The following is a 12792-nucleotide window of genomic DNA, read 5'->3' as shown; positions in this document are numbered from 1 at the left end:
AACAATAAAAGAGTGGGAATGTGATGCAGCAGTTAAATCTACAGTTAGGTTGCTCACATGCTATATGGAGTGCCTAGTTTGAGTCACAGCTACTCTACTTCTGACCCAGCTTCTTGCTGATTACAGATTGGGAAACTTTCCCAAGGCAATGTGTTAATAAAAATCAGAAGCAATGCCAAACCACTTTTGAAAAACTCAACCAAAATGTTACAGTTATAGGTATTTATTTAAAGAAATAATTATATATGTACAAAAGATTTGGGTATAAGATGCTCATCACATCATTAATTCATAAAAGGGAAAAACTAACAGTCTTAAATGTTCAACAAAAAACAACTGTTTAAATAAAGGATGGGGGTGAACATTGAGCCTAGCCATTAAAGCACAGGTTTGGACACACAGAGTCCATGTATGAGAGTATACGGGTTTAATACCCAGCACTGGCTCATGACCACAGTTTCCTACTAAGGTAGACTCCAGGAGGCAGCAGTGATGCCACAGGTAGTTGAGTTCTGCCACCCACATGGCAGACACGGACTGAATTCCCACCTCCAGGCTTCAGGCCAGCCCAGTCCCAGCTGTGGCAGGCATTTGGGGAATCAACCAGCAAATGGGAGATCTCCCTCCACCCACATCTCTCAAACAAGGAAATGACATCCTTATAAAAGTTACTAAGTAGCCACTTAAAATGACATTTAGCAAGATTTTTGAAATGCATAATTATAGAGATGAAGAACATATTCTTCAGATACAGACTGCCAGACTGAGGGATGGGAGGTTGAATGGAGTCAGTGGCTATAAAAACATAGCATTAGAGATTTCCAAGATGAAACTGTTCTATTTTTTGTATCTTGACTCGTGGTGGTGTTCACATAAATCTACGCATGATAAAAATGCAGAGAATTAAAGAAACACACACACAAGTACATGGAAATCTGGTGAAATCTGAATAAGATCTGTGAGTAAGTTCAATTTCCTGGCTGTGCTATAGTTGTACAAGATGTTATTTACCATTGGGGAAAACTGGGTGAATATTATACAAGATCTTGCTATACAGGATCTCCCTGAATTATTTCTTAAAATTACTAACTGCACAGGAGTCTACAATTGTTTCCAAATAAACAGTTTCTAGAAAGGACACTGAGGAAGCCTATTTCATTGATAGGGAATGATGCTTCTGACATACTGTAAAGTGGAAAATAACAGGTTTCAAAATACCATCTATAAATAAGATATATTCTTGGAAGAATACATACAGCTATACAAAGAGAGAAAAAGCCTGGAAATAAAGGCATAAAAGTATTAGTTATCACTTAGTTTAATGAGGGCCTGTGGAGGAAAAGACATTACTATATCCACCTTGTCAATTAAGATGCTTGATGCATCTACTGTAAATGCTGTCAGTTGTTAAAGACCACAGGAACTAAAAGAATAGTTGACCAAAACATAAAAGTTTCATCAATGGGACAGTGAGTCCCAAACTTGAACCTGAAAACTGTTTTCAAGAACACTAAAAAAAAAAAAAAAAAAAAAAAAAAAAAAAATAGCAAACCCCAGCACATGCACACATTATTTCAGTGGGAAATTACATTTCTTGTGAGTAAAGGAAGAATTACTACTGAAACAAATTTTATCTTAAAATGTAATTGTAGTTTCTGATTTCATTTATTGCCATGGCATTAGTGGATGAAATTCTTTTTTCAGTTTAAAGGGATAAACCCAACCAGGTCATTTTGTACCCAAAAAAGAGGTTTGCAAGCTGGCACAGATGTCATGATGTGTCAATAAGGAGCTGACATCACGTGGCTATTGTTGGAAAACCAACAATAGCAACACCCCAAAATGAAACAACTGCCAAGCACAAACTATGAGCAAAATAATCTGGACTGTATAAAGTAGCTCTCATTTGGAAAAACTAACAATCTCAATCCGACAGCATTAGTCAGATCAACATCATTCTTACTTTTCTGACCTTGGTAAAACTCAGCTAAGCCTAAAGCACCACACTGGTGAAATGGAAATTATGTATTCGCTTCCTAAGCCAGGGTTATTGTGAGAATGAAATGAAATCATACATTTTCAGGGCTTAGTGCAGTGCTTGGCACATAACAAATGCTAGAAAATGGGACCGGTGCTGTGGCACCACCGGCTGCAGTGCCAGCACCCCATATGGGTACCGGTTCGAGTCCCAGCTGCTGACCTTCCAATCCAGCTCTCTGCTATGGCCTGAGAAAGTAGTAAAAGATGGCCCAAGTCTTTGGGCCCCTGCACCCCCATGGGAAACTCAGAAGAAGCTCCTGGCTTCAGATAGGCCCAGCTCCAGCTGTTGCGGTCATTTGGGGAGTGAAGCAGCAGACAGAAGACCTCTCTCTCTCTCTGCCTTTGCCTCTGTAACTCTGCCTTTCAAATAAATAAAGCTTAAAAAAAAAAGGCTAAAAAATAGTTTGTACCGGGGCCAGTGCTATGGCGCAGTAGGTTAAACCTCCGCCTGCCGTGCCAGCATCCCTTATGGGCACTGGTTCTAGTCCCAGCTGCTCATTTTCCAATCCAGCTCTCTGCTGTGGCCTGGGAAAGCAGTACAGGATGACTCAAGTCCTTGGGCCCCTGCACCCACATAGGAGACCAGGAGGAAGCTCCTGGCTTCTGGCTTCAGATCCGCGCAGCTCCAGCCATTGCAGCCATTTGGGGAGTGAACCAATGGAAGGAAGACCTTTCTCTCTGTTTCTCCCAATGTCTGTAACTCTGCCTCTCAAATAAATAAATAAAATCTTTAAAAAAAAAAAAGAAAATAGTTTGCATGTATTTGTTTGATAAGGTGTTGTAGGTACTAAAATTTTCTAATTGTATCCTATTTTGCTTATATAGTTTATGCCAAAGTAACCAGTTTATAAAAGTATTCAAAGCCACATCTCAGCATCTTCTTAATATGCCTGATACCTATGTGTAAAACTTCTCTATACTTTACCTCACATTAACTTTTCCATGGAAATGACTTTAAGTCCACATACAAGAAAGTAGTACACAAAAATAAGTAAAGCTATATACAATGACCAAAACTACCACAATATCTCAACAAGAACATGGGTTTGGAGAAGGAAGGAAGGAAGGAAGGAAGGAAGGAAGGAAGGAAGGAAGGAAGGGAGGGAGGGAGGGAGGGAGGGAGGGAGGGAGGGAGGGAGGGAGGGAGGGAGGGAGGGAGGGAGGGGAAAGGAAAGGAAAGGAAAGGAAAGGAAAGGAAAGGAAAGGAAAGGAAAGGAAAGGAAAGGAAAGGAAAGGAAAGGAAAGGAAAGGAAAGGAAAGGAAAGGAAAGGAAAGGAAAGGAAAGGAAAGGAAAGGAAAGGAAAGGAAAGGAAAGGAGGTAGGGAAGAAGGAAGACACATGAGAAGAACACTATTGAAAAGGAGAAGTAGTTGTCACTACTTACTTCTCTGAATGTGATATAAAACAAAATCAGTCAAGTAGTAGATTACCAACTGAGGCTCTTGGTAAAATCCAATAGGAAATGAAACACATTGAGAACCACACTAGCAGCACCAAGCTGCCCCACTCTCTCCTATTTGCAAACTGCTTGAGTTTTCTTAACAGTCTCATTATGATTACAAGCTGGCTTTCATATAATCATGCTCTGATAAATCAATATTTGTGATAAATTAGTCTTTTTATATTGCCTTTTAATGAAATTACTAGAATAGCAAAGACAATAAATCAGCCTTTGAAAGTATTCCTATTTTCTTGTCCACAACTAAATATTTTCAAAATGTTTCCAATCTCTCAATGGTATTATCAGCTAGACACTAATGGTGATTTTTTTCATTTATTTTACTTTTAAATCTATTTACATACACAACAGGCACAGCCTAACATTTCAGTTAAAAGACTTTGCTCTGAAACTGAACAGCAGATGATTTAGCATAAGTAACAGGTCAATTATATGGAATTATAATTGTTTCTGTGCATTGGGATTTTATGTTAAACATGAGAATGTGATGGTGAGCAGCCGTATTTGATTTTAATTGCTGTAGCCTGAGTTACCCAAAACATCATGAGAACACTGGAGAAAATGACATGAAGCATGGGAGATGAAAATGATGCTGCAAAGGGAACTCTGGTAACAGATGCGGCTCTCTCTGAGGGACTGGCTCAAATTTATGATTTGCAGAGAAGGGTAAGCAACTCCCTGAGAGGCTTCTCCAGAGTTAGATAACTCCTTTTACTTTTCTAGGTATCAAGAGCAGAAAAGACATACTTTTCCACCAACAAAAGCCCAAAGAAGTGCAAAGTTTCCTTCCAGAATAGCAAAACCTGTTAGGATTTCTTTGGCTCCTTCAGCATTTCTTACTTACACTGACAGGGAACTTTCATAGTATGCCCCCAAAAAAGACAAATGTAAATTTGTTCAAAGATCATAGACAAAACATAGAAATAATGCAAGCTGATGAACAAAACAGAAGAAAAGAAAGAAAATCTATAAACCACAAGGAAAGACATCTAGTAGAAATAGTGGTAATAGACACACAAAGGTCGTTCCCACCAAGCAGTGCAGGAAGCGGAGGGAGATGAGTCACATACCTGAATCCTCTCACTGCTCTCTGTGGAAATCATGAGGCCTTCTTGGAAAGCATTCAGGCAAGAATAGTATTAAGCACACTTCGCTAATAGCATTATGGGCCATAAAAATCAACTACATTTTCTGAGCACTTACTAAGCATTTTAAAGGAATCATCTCACGATTCCTCAACACAGCTCTGTGAACTTCATCCTATTTAGAAATAAGAAAACTGATGTTCACAAGGTTAAGGAAACATGGCTACCATGGCACAAGAAGCCTAGCTAGGATTCAAACCAAGGCTGCTGGCTGATTCCAGAGCCATACTGTGAATTGCTATACAATTTTGCTCAAATGAGAAACATGCCTGTCAAAGTAAACAAAACATACAAAAGGTATATAGCATTTGTAAATCTAAAAGAATTTTGAAATACCATTTTCACTCCTAGTTACTATGTTATTCAGTAGATCAGTATTCTCTAGACTAAAATCTTACCCTGGTGCCAGTGCCTTGCCATCGTGGGTAAAGCCACTGCCTATACTGCTGGCATCCTATATGGGCACCAATTCAAGACCCAGCTGCTCCAATTCTGATCCAGCTCTCTGCTAGGGCCTGGGAAAGCAGAAGATGGCCCAAGTCCTTGGGCCCCTGAACTCTCGTGGGTGGAGACCTGGAAGAAGCTCCTGGCTCCTGCCTTTGGATCCACCCTGCTGCAGACATTTGGGGAGTGAACCAGCAAATGGAAGACCCCTCCCCCTCCGCCTCTACCTCTTCCTCTGCCTCTCTGTAACTCTGCCTTTCAAATACATAAATAAATCATAAAAAAATCTTACCCTGGCCTCTCAAAATATATATATATGTATATATACACACATATATAAGAAAGCATTCATCCTCACTGCATAGTCTGATATATCCTATCTCTTTTTTAATGCTAGAATTTCACAATCCACAAATAGATGGCCCCTTGCAATTAAAAAATAAAAGCTGCTCTGGGCATGGACACATGGATACAAGGAGGAAGTACAGACATTCTATGATGTTTGAACCATATACGGGCATCCTGGGAGATGATTAAATGAGATATAGATAGGAAATCAGTCATGGTCACAACTGGATACATAGCAAATAATCAATTTTCACAATGCTTTCTACAGCATTACTATCCCCAGAGGGTTAGAGAAGTGAAACAACTCTACCATGACGGTAAGCTGTCAAACAAGGTTAACTACCTTAATATTTCAACTCTTTAACATTAAGGAATGGGACTGCGCTACCTTTGCAAACTATCCTGAGAAAGACAGCTCGTAATTTTTAAAAAAAATGTGTTTTCATCAGTCATGTTGATAAAAAATGTTCATATATATTTCATATATATTTCACATTTATATAAAACAATTATTTTACTTCTTACAAGGACAGAATTTAGCCTTTGATCAAGGACACAGAGTCATAATTACGTAAACACATTGGTATGGTAGTTCTCTACCTTAAAGATCACCTAATTCAAATATCTCATTTTATAGACAGAAAACTAATGTCCTATGAGATTTTGCAATCTGTCCAAAGTCACACAGTAGGAATGTCCTGTGATTACCACACACCATGCTGCCACATATACCAGTACTACTGTACTATGCTAAGCACAATTTAGTAAGATAATCAAGACTTACAGGCAGGACCCCTTGTTATTTCCCCCATCTTTTTATTTGTACTATCCCCTCTTTTTTCCATAATTTTTAGCAATACAATCCTTAAAACAAAAAGGATCTATGTGTTCATCCTCTGCATTTGGAAAAAATGCTCATCTATTCCACAGCTTATCTTAGGGAAAGAATTCCAAGAGATAAAGTATGTGGTGTGTTTTTAAAAAGGGACACAAGGGCCAGCATTGTAGCACAATGAGTTAGGCCACCACCTGCAATGCCTGCATCCCATAAAACACAGGTTCTGGTGCCAGCTGCTCCACTTCCAACCCAGCTCCCTACTAATGTGCCTGGGAAAGCAGTGAAGGATGGTCCAAGTCCTTGGGCCCCTGTCACCCACATGGGAGATCTGAATGGTGTTCTAGGTTACTGGCTTTGGCCTGGCCCAGACTCAGCCATTCCAGCCATTCGAGGAATTAACCACTGGATGGAGAATCTCTCTCTCTCTCTCTGCCTTTCCCTCTCTATCACTCTGCCTCCCAAGTAAATAAAATAGGTCTTTAATTAATTAATAAGGAAGGGATGCAGATGGAATCTCCATGTAACCTACAGAAAGCAAGAAAGATGCAAAGGCCTACAATGTCTTAAGAACAGCTTTGGAGATGTCACTATCAGGACACACACACACACACACACACACACACACAAATCTTGAGTAGAGGCAATATAGGAAACTTCACAAGCACAGGGACCAGATTCTCAATAAATGTGGGTTCAATACCCTGAACAATGAGTGTGTGTCAGTACTCTTAACTGGTACAAGCCGTTGGGGTGTTTGATGTAGGTCTGTATTTTAGGTGTTCATCTCTCCTCTTTCCTATATAGAGATATGAACTGTCTCTTAGGCATCCCCAACAGTCTTGGAGAGAGAGTAACACCACTCCCTGTTATCATCTAATCAGATGGTTCTAATATGCTCTGAGCATACTAGAATTATTTCCAAATAAGACTATGTTCTAAGACCTGAGGGATCCCCTTATGTATAAACATGTCGATATCATCACAAAACTCTTACAACTTCCAACTTGCTTGTTCTGCTGAGACGCTATGTTATTGGAACTATTTTTAAACTGAAACCAATGATAACTTTCTACAACCCATAAAATTATCAAACATTACCATTCAAGTGCCTTTTAAAACAGCAAAATATTCTAAGAATGACAATTGTGTACCAAAACTAAAGACCACTCTCTAGACACTTATCACTTATTCATGTTTGCCCTCTTCCTTGACTCCAGTCAGCCTTCCTTCTTTATTCCACATTTTCTTCTATTTTCCACAGTTCAGTGCTTTATCTGATTCCTCAGTCTTGGAGTGTTCAAGAGATCATCCTGTATTTTCTGATCAGAAGGAAGTGGGATTAACTAAGGAATTACATCATGCAAACTTTAATTTTCCAATAATCTCTTGAATATACAACCTAAGGAATAACTTTCATTTTGTGTTTCAGAAAGTGAGAATACAAATTAATCAAGGTAAAAGGGATTTGGCCGGCGCCACGGCTCACTAGGCTAATCCTCCGCCTTGTGGCGCCGGCACACTGGGTTCTAGTCCCGGTCGGGGCGCCGGATTCTGTCCCGGTTGCCCCTCTTCCAGGCCAGCTCTCTGCTGTGGCCCAGGTAGGCAGTGGAGGATGGCCCAAGTGCTTGGGCCCTGCACCCCGTGGGAGACCAGGAGAAGCACCTGGCTCCTGCCTTCGGATCAGCACAGTGCGCAGGCCGCAGCGCACTGGCCGCGGCGGCCATTGGAGGATGAACCAACAGCAAAAGGAAGACCTTTCTCTCTCTCTCTCTCTCTCTCTGTCCACTCTGCCTGTCCAAGAAAAAAAAAAAAAGGTAAAAGGGATTTTAAAATATTAGCCCCAGATGATTCTACCTGATGAAACAATTGTCTCGATGTTTGAACGAGAACTAAATCTGCTAAACAAAAAATTATACTTGATAGCCTATTCATGTTTCTGATACATGCATGATTAATTTTGCTGTTTTTCATAAATCTGAATTCACGAAGCACTGTTTTTTTCTATGATTTACTCAAAGTGGCACTTTTTTATTAAAGCAAGTGCATTTGAAAGACTACTTTCAGTAAAGCATTTCAAAAGAAAACACTACAAAAACATTAGAAAATAATTCCAATTGAGTAATGATTGGCAATGTTATAATCATTTTATTTGGGAAATGACACTTTAATCCAATGTTTCCATTTTGACATACTTAAGTTCCTTATCATAAACAAAGTTCTTTATCATAAATTCAAACAATGTGTATGACAAAAAAACCAAGAATGTTTAAGCAATATGAAAAACTTTTAAAATTAATTTCAAGTAAGTTCTTCCCATCCATTGAAAATTAAGCTTACACTCACTGGAATAAATCTAAAATCAATCATTCCTAAATATAAGAGATGTCTCTAAATGCAATTTTCTGGATCACTCATAACATCTTCCTACTTTTACTGTAACACAGTCCCAACAGGATGATATATTCTATATTTTCAACTGTATCAGAAGGCATAATATTCATTACATGATTCAAGAATTAACACACATCAATACAAATTTGAATCCACGTAAGAAAAATTAAGCACTCCAAGTTCCTAAGTAACAAAAAGCCAAGCATATAGAACTCCAGTACAGTATAACAATTATTCTAAAATGGATACTGTTGTCAATATTAGCGTAAGAAAGAAAAAAAATGAATAGGACGTTGGCTGATTTCAGTTCTCATCCAACATCTGTTCATAGTTACAGTTAGGTTGTCTGCAGCCAAGTAGTTATTTTCAGGCTGGGAATGAACACTACTGCTATTCTGAGAACAATTAATTACTCAGGTAAAACTAGTAGAGAATTTTTCGTTAGACAACACCTTAAAGGCTATCTAGTGTATCCTCAAATTCAAAAACAAGGTAACTGCGGCTCAAAAATTAAGTGCCTGGGCTCTCCCAATTCATGCAATTTACCTAGCTAGTTAACAGCCAGACAATTATTTCTAATAACAAGGAACAACTGTGAGAGTAAGAACAATGATTCTCCTTCTGGGATGGAATGGGCCTTTGGGCATTTACCAGCTATGTGATCTTGAGCAAATTACAACCCACCCAGGTTCGCTATTGCATTTCTGTGAAATGTAGAGAATGCCTACTCAAACAAGGTTGTTGTGAGGATTATGTCTGGCTTGCAAAATGTTTAGCACACTGGTTAAAAAATAATAAGCATTTGAAAGCAGGTAGCTATCATTTTTATTCCCCCTCTCTGGAAACATGGCTACTACTGTTTTAGAAGAAAACGTACTCAATTCATTAGCACAATGGTTAGGGTCCCATCTATCAGAGCTTGTCTTGGCCTACCATCCTCTACAGACAGGGAGAAAACCCCACCCAACAACTTATTTCACCCCATCTGAAATTTATTCCCTACATTGTTTAGAAAAACAAGATGCAAATTGCTGCCAAATGTATTCTGCTATGCGTTTTACATTGAATTTGTCAACTAGAAAATGTAGAGGGGTTTCTGACTCCACCCAAAACATGGAGAAGCAGCCATGGAAAAACAAGGGAAGATAAGGTACACCTGAACTGTAACTCAGGCGCTTGCTTTCAGTATATTTAGTTGTGGGTGGATAAGTGGATGGTAGAAAGCAAGATACTTCCTTTCAGCATCATAACGCAGGAGTAATGGCTACCTCTACAAAATCCAATTAATTCCCTAGGCTTCTGAACACAATGGAAAACAATCCATTTCCTTTTCCTTAGCAAATCTGTATGTACACGGGCAATAACTGAGCACCTTTCTTTGTAAAATTGAGGATTAAGCTTCTCCTAGCTGCATTGCACGCTAGGATCACATAGTTATATTTAAAAGTCGTATGAAATGGCAAGACAGAATGATGGGAAATATCACCTTGAAATCAAGAAGGAGGTACTCATAATGTCATGCCAAAGGTGTCTCCACTGATAAAATCCCAACCCTCCATTCTCATGACACGGCAAACCCACCCGCCTCTAAGGAAATTAATAGGAATCACCGCAGCAACGAACCTCAGCAATCGGCATCGACCAGATCGACCCCTACTCAAATGGCGCTAAGTACCGCGGGTCCAAGCCCCTCCCTGGAGCTGCCAAGTTCCGCGCTGACTCCAGACTACCTCACTTCCTTTCCGTTTTTCCCTCCCGTGTTCGACCCCCGGCATTTCTCGCCAACCCTCGCCACTGACAGAGAAAGTAGGAACAAGACAGACTCCCTACACTTTGCCCGAGGAGTACCAGGGCCACACATACCCGTCCCTATTACGATCACATCAAACTCCGAAGGGAGATTGTCCGCCATCTTGACAGGAAACGTGTCATGTGACTAGTGCTTGTGGAAATGAGATCAAGTCGGCATTCCCTGAGTAGAAGACGGAAGGGAGAACAGTGCATTCTGGGTATTGTAGTTCCTGGGTGGAGGGTCCCGGTAGGCGTCTACAGCGTTATATTTGAAATATTCACGCAAATATTAAAAGGTCGATTCATTTTCCAGGCTGAATACAGTAGCTCGTTGAGCCGGGAGGTTTGAAGTAGGGGAGAGATCTAAATTTTTATAACGCTGGGTAGGATGAACGTAGGCAGACTTGTGTGCCCCTTGACAATGATGAAGCGAGATTGTTAGAAAACATCGAGGGCGGAGTGAAGTTGAAAGGGGCTCGCTCTGCGAACAAAGAAGATTTTAGCTCCAACCTAGAAAGCTGTTTCCCCCAACATTTCTGTACTTTTGTTTCGACCCCCGAAACTTGGTTTTTCACATCAATACTTTCGAACTACGTTCCCTGTCTTGCTCGTCTCTGTTTCCCCCAATGAAAACCCCCGAAAAACCTCACACCCTAGTTTCGCCTGAATGGAACTCTCACCGCATCCGCATCCGCATCCGTATCTGTTCTAAAAGTCCAAACAGCCACCCTGGCGTTATATGTATTTAAGAAACGACCCATGCTTTACAGGAAGGAACAAAAATACGAAAGCATAGTAGATGGGTGATAAGTGTTGAGTCTGAATTTGATTTTCCGCATGAATAAAACGAGTCCATACAAGAGTCTTCTAATAAGCTACTGCAGAAATAATTGAGTTAAACTGGCCTTTATATTAAAGTTGCTGCGTCTGATGATAGGCTCTACGTTGTCTATGTGAAGTGGCTAACATAGCTCTCACGAGTATTTTCAAGGTCTGTCACCTCTCACTTCGCTTTATTTAACGCTTTGCTATCTGACAACACCAAAGCAAAGGGGGGGGGGGGCGGTGCATGCGGCAGAAGCGGTACTTTTTTTAAATCTCAGAAATTGCAAGAATTTTTAAAGAGGATGCAGTCATGAAACTTTCCTTGCACCATCTGTCCTGTGAGCTACTTGTAGTAGTCCCCAGACACATAGTTTTCTCTTCCTGTTAGTGATCATGCTCACGTTTGTTGTTCCTTCAGCATGGAATGCATCTGCCCATTCTTTGGATAGCATATAGCCCCAAGATTCTGCTCAATTTCTGCCCCCTCCTCCTCTCAACTCCTTACTATATTAGGCTGTTTCACTATATAGTGATACTACCCTGTCATAGCATGTTGTATTTGCACAAATATTGTTTGCATTTCTGTCTATTACGACAGAGTACACATATCTTTATAATCCACAAAAAATACCAGACATACAAGACCATAACTTACAAGCCCAGAGACCAATTCTTGTTTATCTTTTTACCACCCTGCACCTAACCTAAGTCTGGTGCATAGTAGAAGTTCAATAAATAGTTGCTGAACTGAATTTGGGTCTGACTCCCGCAGACACATGGCAAAGCATTGTGAGGACACGGACTCCCTTGTGTTTGCCTTTATTTCACATCTGCCCATCACTATCATGTCTTCCATGTTGAAAATGTTCAATATGTTTGTTGATTTTGAAAAAGACCCATGAAAACTCTTTAGAAGTGTATTTTGCTAGGATTTTTGCTGCTTTTCTGTTGTGTCTTGCCATAATTTTTAACAATATTTTACATGTTTCATTAATTTGTTTTATGGATTACCCTCTTGTTTTAAACAATTCTCTTGTGATATGGTTCTTTGATGAACTTTCATGTAAAAGAGATTCCCCAGAGAAGCATAATTTATTGTTCATTAAGTCACTCTGTGATTTGTCTTGGTATGAAAAAAATGTTCAGTTTTATCAGAACTGAAATAGGTCTTATCTCTGAGACATTTGACACACAAGTGGAAATGGAAATTCATAGATTCCCCAAGATAAAAAGGGAAACTTTCCAAAATCTTTCCTAGCAGTGAGAAGCCTCAGATGAAATGGTTAAAAACATGACAAACAAAAGTAGTTCTATTTTACCTTGGTAATATATGTATATGTATAATGTATATATTATATCCTTTTTGATATGGAGATTCAATATGGAATTTTTAACTTTCTAGTGATTCTAAAAATGTTCTGACAATAGCACCGTGAAAATGCAACTCACTAATTAGTTTATTCTTCAAATATTCATTGAGCACCTAACACTGGTTTAGATACCAGGAATAT

General features: G+C 39.6%; 1 protein-coding gene across 1 annotated transcript in view; it reads right to left on the bottom strand.

Annotated features, from left to right (window-relative positions):
* Nucleotides 1-10609, bottom strand: part of CHM (CHM Rab escort protein) — a 208804-nt gene extending 198195 nt beyond the window's left edge. The window contains exon 1 of the mRNA XM_008272993.4: nt 10529-10609. Coding sequence (XP_008271215.2) covers nt 10529-10577 — 49 coding nt within the window. The 5' untranslated portion in view covers nt 10578-10609. The remainder of the gene's footprint in view (nt 1-10528) is intronic.
* Between the last annotated feature and the right edge of the window lie 2183 nt (nt 10610-12792).

Source organism: Oryctolagus cuniculus, chromosome X, assembly GCF_964237555.1.
Source record: "Oryctolagus cuniculus chromosome X, mOryCun1.1, whole genome shotgun sequence".
NCBI classification, from domain to species: domain Eukaryota; kingdom Metazoa; phylum Chordata; class Mammalia; order Lagomorpha; family Leporidae; genus Oryctolagus; species Oryctolagus cuniculus.
The sequence above is the reverse complement of the archived record's forward strand: the minus strand, read 5'-3'. Positions and strand labels throughout refer to the sequence as shown.